This window comes from Rhamphochromis sp. 'chilingali', assembly GCF_963969265.1.
Source record: "Rhamphochromis sp. 'chilingali' genome assembly, chromosome: 5".
NCBI classification, from domain to species: domain Eukaryota; kingdom Metazoa; phylum Chordata; class Actinopteri; order Cichliformes; family Cichlidae; genus Rhamphochromis; species Rhamphochromis sp. 'chilingali'.
Window position 1 is genome coordinate 17,125,419 of NC_137932.1, and position 7,385 is coordinate 17,132,803.

The following is a 7,385-nucleotide window of genomic DNA, read 5'->3' on the forward strand; positions in this document are numbered from 1 at the left end:
AGAGCTTGGTTTGTAATGAGCCTGCCTCTAACCCACAGAGAATTACCAGCCTGCAGCTACTGGGGAGGAGCTGAAAGAGTCTACTGTATAACATCAATCAATGATGTGAATTCTCAGACAAGTAAATCTTAAAGCTGACTATACAAACGGAAAAATGTCCTACTGTAGAGTTATTATAGCATACTGCAATCTGAAACTTGTAAATGTATTGGTGCTTTATAACTTAAGTTACTAATGACGACGATCCAGTTTTAATGAAAATTCTTTTATTAGTTAAGTCTATTGTCTTTCTACACCATACAAACACCCATTATAATTTTCACTGAAAATAAAATCCTCATGTACAAAAATCTACCCCCCACCCAAACTCTCATAGTACCAACAAGGGCCACTGGAATTACATTTAAAACGAAAGTCTGCAATCTGTACACAAAATCCCAAATAAAAACAAGTACAACACTAATGAAAACTGCATTCTGTAAGCAAAACCACTGATCCTTGAGTTTTTGACTCTTAAAATAATAAAGCCACCGCAAAAAAAAAAAAGAAAAAAAAAAGTGGGATTTATTAAATTAATTTTTCTGTACAGCTGTTTAACTGATGCTGTGCTTAATTATACACAATTGTTCTTGATAGAGAGCTGCCAAAGTTACATTAAGAGTATTAAGCACAAATAGGTAAAAAAACAAAACAAAACAAAGGTATTATATTCTGATGAAACAAAAGCACATGCAACCATCAGAAGTTATACAGCAGCAGCTGTGGGGTTCAGAAAACATGAGCAATAAGCACAGGAAATATGATCTCAAATTCTGCCACTGACCAGCAAAAGGTATCACAAAAGGATTAAGTGGTGACGTATCAAAAGCATCCTAGAGTTGAACAGAAATTCAAATCCCTGTTCAGAGTTTATTATAGTGGAGAGATTCATTTAACTGATGCAGATGCTGGCTCACACAGCGTTTTGCTAGAAGAAACAAAGGTGGTGCATGTCCGCACCTGAAATTGAGCCACAGGGTGTTAACAGATACACGTCCGGGCTTTCTTGACTAGTGAGGAAGAGGACAAACAGCATCGCTGTCCACAGAAGTTCTGTTCGAGAATGTTCTGGATTCAGAGAACACCTGTAAATGTGGGAAAATCAAGTAACAGTGACTTGAAATGTCCAGACAGGAAAAAGCAAACCTTGCTCCGGGAAAACTCTTTCAAAAGAGAGTTTACAGGAGCTCCAGTGTGCCAAATCCTCCGAGCTGATTCTACTGATGAAACAAGCCGTGGCTTCTGTTGACTCCCGATAACTTACACTCAGCCTTTAGCGCTGGCTGTCAGTAGAAGGAGAACGAGAGCGGGAGCGTGAACGCGAGCGGGATCGGGAGGCGGAGGCTCTCTGGGCAGGCGCGGGGGAGGGCGGGGTCGCTGATTTGCTCATCTTGGAGGAGCGCTTGGCGGGCTCCTTAGATTTGGAGGTTGGGGAGGATGCGCCGCCGGCAGGCGAGCCGCTGCGGGAGCGGGAACGGTTGTGGGCTTTGGCAGGGCTGCGGGAGCGTCTTGGGGAGCGTGATGCAGAGCGGCCACGGGAACGGGACCGCGAACGAGAGGAGCTCTCAGACCGTGAGCGACTTCTCGACCTGAAAGAGGGGGAAAAAAAAATAAATATGTATATATATATATATATATATATATATATATATATATATATATATATATATATATATATATATATATATATATATATATATATATATATATATATATATATATATATATAACACCAGCTTCATATCAATATTCATAAAAAATTTGATTATTAGCTTTTATTTAAATGAGCATTTTCAGTTTCATGAAAAAAGAAAACTAATCTGTTAATAACAGATAATAGTTAATAATAGTAAGAGTCTATGCGGTGCGCTCAAAGTGAAACCCAAACTAATTAAATCCGTCTCAAGGGAACCATTTTTACAGATGTTACTGAGAATTGCCTTCATAACACAGTAATCAGAAACTAGTACAGTATTACATTCCACCAGCCTGTACATGGCACAATTTGAAAGCGAGGGTTTAACATTTAGTTCAGGTGCACTGAATGGTTAACCTAATGTCTCCTTAATTACTATCAAAACTCAAACATGTTTGACTTTCAACATAAGCTGTTTTTCTTCATAAAAAGCATATGCAGTTCCTTGAAAGCAGCACTGATTTGTTACAACTGGGTGAATTCAGTTTGAAGCACACTTTATGGGGCGATCGTGGCTCAAGAGTTAGGAGTTCGCCTTGTAATCGGAAGGTTGCCGGTTCGAGCCCCGGCTTGGACAGTCTCGGTCGTTGTGTCCTTGGGCAAGACACTTCACCTGTTGCCTACTGGTGGTGGTCAGAGGGCCCGGTGGCGCCAGTGTCCGGCAGCCTCGCCTCTGTCAGTGCGCCCCAGGGTGGCTGTGGCTACAATGTAGCTTGCCATCACCAGTGTGTGAATGTGTGTGTGAATGGGTGGATGACTGGATATGCTTTGGGGTCCTTAGGGACTAGTAAGGCGCTATATAAAATACAGGCCATTTACTTTAGAAATAAAAGAAAAACAGGGAAAAAGTGAGTTCATCAGCCAAAAAAAAAGACATCTTTCATAAATTCTGGCGTAATTTGAAGTGAACGGCTTTCCACAAACACACCTCTTCTTGGCAGCTTCGATGAGCTTGATTTTTCTGCCATTAATTTCCTTTCCAGAGAGTTTGTCAAGTGCATTTTTCAGGTCACTGTGAGAAGCAAACTCAACCACCCTGAAAACAAATAAGACACACTGTTAAGTCAAAAACTCACTTTCCTTTTTTTATTATAAACAGACACTGGGCACCGGTTAATAGTCTCACCCTTCGTTGAGCTTGGGACGATGTGCGTCTGCGAAAGTCACCTCTCCAGCTTGCCTCATGAAATCTTTCAGGTCCTACACATGCAAACTTTGGTCAAATTACGGAGCGCCTCAGAACACAAGCACAGGCTGAGACACAAACAGGACTGAAGAGAGATGGTTAGATTCTCTGAGAGGACTACACAGACTACTGCAGATAAGGAGAATGAGTCCAAGAACCTCACAGTCTGTTCAGCTTGCAAGTGTTTCAACAATATAGAAAATTACAAAAATAGAAGAGGGGGAGGGGGGGGGGGGGGGGGGGGGGGAAAGAAGGTTTCATAATTGCTAATTAAGGTCTAAGCCAATTGTGATTGGCGGATTACTTGCAGCAGCTTTGAGGTCCTTGGACACACCGCTCGTTAAAACTACAGAGAGATGAACACCATCTGCAAGAACTGCAGAGGCGCAGCCTGGGCAGCATTTGGCACTCAGAGCCCCATTTTCCTTGGGAAGGAGGACACAGGGCTCCGCGCCGGGATCATCCCTGCCTCGGCACCCCACCTCAGTAAAGAGAGTGAACAGGGTGGAAGAGAGGAAACTACTACCTGAGAGCGAAACCCTTTGGGGTGGGCCGCAGGCTCTCCGAGCCCACCATAACCGGGAAAACAGCAGATTATATCCACGGGCACCTGGCAGGAATTCACACTCTCTCGCTCACGACGTGCGGGAACACCAGAGGGGGGAAGGGAGGGGGGGATATCGATCGAAGCCCCTCAAATTAACGAACCATCGATCAATACGCCACCACCATCGACTCTCGCTCTCTCCTCTGCTTTCTCTCTGCCAACCCTCTGTTTCCTCTCTCTCGCCCTCAACCACACATCAGGCGTTGCGAGCGAGCGAAGGGGGCCGCCAGCGCCTCTAGTGTGGAGCGAGCGCTCACATGACCAGCAGGCATCAACTAGGAGTAGGACAGACTGGCTGACACCACAGGCTCAACCCAGACAGAAGGACCCAGAAGGGGTTAACTCCACCATAAGCGAGCTCTTCCATATGACTGGCAAATAAAGGGGTGAAGAATTGGTTAAAATGTGAAAACAGGAACAAATTAAGTGTTTTGTTGCTGCTTCTGCTGCTCTTTGCATCACTAATGAACTGCATGATATGCAGATTAATCAGAGCAATTATTCTGAAAAAGAATAACTTGGGCTGACTGATGTATAACAAGGTAAAACTGTTCGAACTGTTTTGATTTCAGTAACATAGTCTGTTTTTAGCAGCAATTCTAAAACTTTAATGTGTATTTTTGGAGATAGACTGTTGGAGGTGATAACATTTGTGTTCTGTTGCAGCTTTCAAAGGCTTGTCATGTTTGTTTTTTTGCTTTTGTTCTGGTTTTTAAAAGACGCTTGAGCCAATACTAACCTGCCAGCTGACTCGAGAGGACAAGTTCTCCACAATCAGGCGGTTCTCGGTGCGCATTGGAGGAGGGTTACGACTGGAAATGGAAAGATATAAAAGAAGCAATTGAGCAATAACAGCGTAGGGCTGATACAGACTTTACCCAGAGTCTAAGAGCTCTCATCAGCAAACTGTCATTACAAGGCTAACTCATGTTAAAGAGCTTTCCAGATCAGCGAAGACAAGACTTGTGCTGCATGTTAATCGTGGCTATGAACATTTCCAGCCTGCAGGCCATTAAACTGCCACAATAATCTGACGACTGACCTTTCACCAAATAACAGAAGCTGTTTACAGAGCGTGCTTGCTGAGGTTTTGTGTGCATCCATTCTTCTTTTTTTGAATGGAATTAAAGGGAACTTGCATTTCATCTTAAAAAGGGGAGCTGTTACCTCCGGCTGTTCTGGGAGCCGCGGCCGTAGCGATCAGAGAAACGCCCCCCTCCGCCGCCGCCACCGCGTCCGCGGCCACCGCGCAGACGCACGCGAGCATGCTCAATGGTCACCCTGATGTATCAAGCATTAAAAATATATTTTATTATGGCAACAAATGTGAATAAAGGGACTCGTTTCCTAAAGGAAATTCATTACCTTTCATTGCACAGCTCTTTGCCATCAAGCTCGTAAACAGCATCTTCTGCATCTCTGGGGTCGTCAAACTCCTGCAGACCAAGCACACAACACCTTTTACATCCACAGTTCTTAATGTTTATCCTTTTCATCACCAATAATGTGTCCTGTTTTTAAATACTTTACTGAAACATTTAATGACTAATCAAATAGCTTTTAATACCAAAAGAATGGTAACGAATAACATTTAAAAGATACATCACTCTTTTAGAAAAGTGGAAAAATTCATCACACGTATGACTCAAAATCGGTCTCTGGTCTGAGCGGTAAAGTGATTCAATTCAACCCTTCCAAGTGTTGCAATGTGGACTTTTCTGTCCTTCTAGAGAGGGAAATATTAATGTTGCATAAGTGGACACAAATCAGAGCAAATGAGACCAAATTGTGTTCAAGGACATGAAAACAGGGGAAACTATTAGCTTAGAAGTAATGGCTAATGCCAGGATTTTTCAGTAGGTATTACTTTGTCTAATCAAATCTATGGATTTTCCTTCCATATATGCAGATTTCTTTAACGAAAGTGTTTATTATTTCAATAAAAAGAGATCCCACTGACAGATGTAGATTTTGTGATAGATATGTGCCATGTTCGGTTTATTCTAATGTGGATTTTAACTTGTAATGAAATAATCGACAAAATTTTAGAAATCTGCTTAAAACCCCTGAAAATTCATCTTACATTCAAGCACGTGTTGTCAAATCTTAGTTAAAATTTGATTAAAATTTATAACACTACTTCAAGAATGACACCTCCTGGTGGTTCTAGCGTTAAATGTCCATCCTTACATGACTAGAGTGTGCCCATCTTTGGATGGCTGCTTGCAACAGGATGATGCTGCATGTCAAAAAGCTCAAACCATCTAAAACAGCTCTTTTAACCTGACAATGAGACCATGACTGTACTCCTCAATCCAGCAGACATCAATCCAATACAGGACCTTTGGGATGTTTTCATCATGATCACCCAGCAAATCTGCAGCAACTGTGATGCTGTCAATGTCGATATGGAGCAAAATCTCGGAGAAATCATTTAGCCCAGGCCATTTAATAAGTAGAATAAACTATTAAAATCATAACGTCATTACAAGGTTGGTGATTTTTCATTGGGGGAAGGCCAAATCCTCTTTAGGGGATGCCATAACATTATCGATGCAGGAAAAAACAAAATCTTTCCAGATCCAAGTCTCGACACTCGGCAGCCATCTTGTAACGCTCCCAGGTCCTTATTTGGGTAGGTATTTAGAAGCATTATGCAAAATACCTTTATTTCAATGGTCACCTTGAAATATATACAAAACCGCTTAAAGTCGAGCTTTGTTCCACCTCTAAATTTAGGATTTTTTATTATGAAATTTCCGATTTAAAAAAAAAAAACACATATATTTTGAATTGCTTTCTTTATGACTCTGGTATGCAGAAAACGCTCCAAGTATATGAACGAGTCTCGACTTGGCCCTGATTTACTGGTGGGTATGTCGCTAAACAAGAAGTAGGCCGTAAAAACGAAACCATGAGGATTCCCTGCGGCAGCCTGCTTCAAAACACCACGTCAGGTCTGTAAAATAAAGTATGGAGTCTAAATTTAACAGCAGACCCGTGCATGGCGCTCAGAGTACATTTAAATACCTTTCAGCCATCCTGACCTACTTTCGCTCGGTGACTCACCACAAAGCCGAATCCTCTCTTCAGGTCGATATCTCGGATGCGGCCGTATCCTTTGAAAAACCTCTCCACATCCTTCTCTCTGGCCGAGGGGCTCAGCCGGCCGATGAAAATACGACATCCGCTCATGATTTGGTCACGTTTAATTAGCTACAAGCAGAACACTTGCGTTAGTTTTTAAGGATTTAGCTAACACAGCTTCAGAGGAATACAAATGACCTACTTATGTGCCTCAGCCTGTGGCCCGCTTTCGCAACGATAGCCTGTCAACCGTCGGTCCAAAGATAACTAAATACCCAGATAATATCAAGTAATGACACCCGTCTGTAATGTAGATATAATAAATTCCAGTCGATGTACACGTACCTTTAAGAGGACTGCAGCAGCAGTTGATTTTACTGACTGGCGGCAGTGAGCCTCAACTCCAGAATAAAACAAAATGGAACCTCAGCTGTCTCCGGGAGTTTGGGAGGAGGGAGTGGGGTACATCCCGCGTGACCAGTGACGCAGCCTGACACTGCAGAACTCGAAAAAAGCCGAAGTGCTGGGAGAACGTCTACGGAGATGACGTCACAAATCCGACTCATGTAGTTTTGGAGTCTGACCACTAGGTGTCACTCGGCAACTATATAGAAAACATTTAAAACCAATTTTCTCACTTTGAGCATTATGTCTACGGTTTAATTGGGCTGTTGGCGCAAGTTGCAATAATTTTTACAGAAATCAAGCAGAAAACAAAACAAAAACAAACAAACAGGTAATAAGAAAGCAATACCACACCTTTAAAGAAG

The 7,385-nt window shown here is 42.5% G+C and overlaps 1 protein-coding gene across 2 annotated transcripts; it reads right to left on the minus strand.

The window, feature by feature from the left end:
• Nucleotides 1-249: 249 nt before the first annotated feature.
• Nucleotides 250-7,118, minus strand: srsf5b (serine and arginine rich splicing factor 5b). Of its 2 annotated transcripts, XM_080883882.1 has the most exons (9): nt 6,961-7,046; nt 6,818-6,882; nt 6,598-6,744; nt 4,894-4,964; nt 4,696-4,809; nt 4,268-4,340; nt 2,862-2,935; nt 2,664-2,771; nt 250-1,628 (listed from the first exon to the last, which is right to left on the minus strand). In XM_080883882.1, the coding sequence occupies exons 3-9, from the start codon at nt 6,721-6,723 to the stop codon at nt 1,313-1,315; spliced, it is 882 nt and encodes a 293-aa protein (XP_080740008.1). In that variant the 5' UTR covers nt 6,724-6,744; nt 6,818-6,882; nt 6,961-7,046; the 3' UTR covers nt 250-1,312. The 2 variants fall into 2 exon arrangements, with proteins under 2 accessions (XP_080740008.1, XP_080740007.1); XM_080883881.1 differs by lacking the exon at nt 6,818-6,882 and having other exon boundaries at nt 6,961-7,118.
• Between the last annotated feature and the right edge of the window lie 267 nt (nt 7,119-7,385).

Excerpts from the sequence above, each read along its gene's own strand:
- srsf5b (XM_080883881.1), bottom strand. The coding sequence starts at position 6,723 with ATGAGCGGATGTCGTATTTTCATCGGCCGGCTGAGCCCCTCGGCCAGA. Across the intron at positions 4,810-4,893 it reads AAAGAGCTGTGCAATGAAAG|GGTGACCATTGAGCATGCTC; the intron begins GTAATGAATTTC and ends TTGATACATCAG. Across the intron at positions 1,629-2,663 it reads ATCGAAGCTGCCAAGAAGAG|GTCGAGAAGTCGCTCACGGT; the intron begins GTGTGTTTGTGG and ends CCCCTCTTTCAG.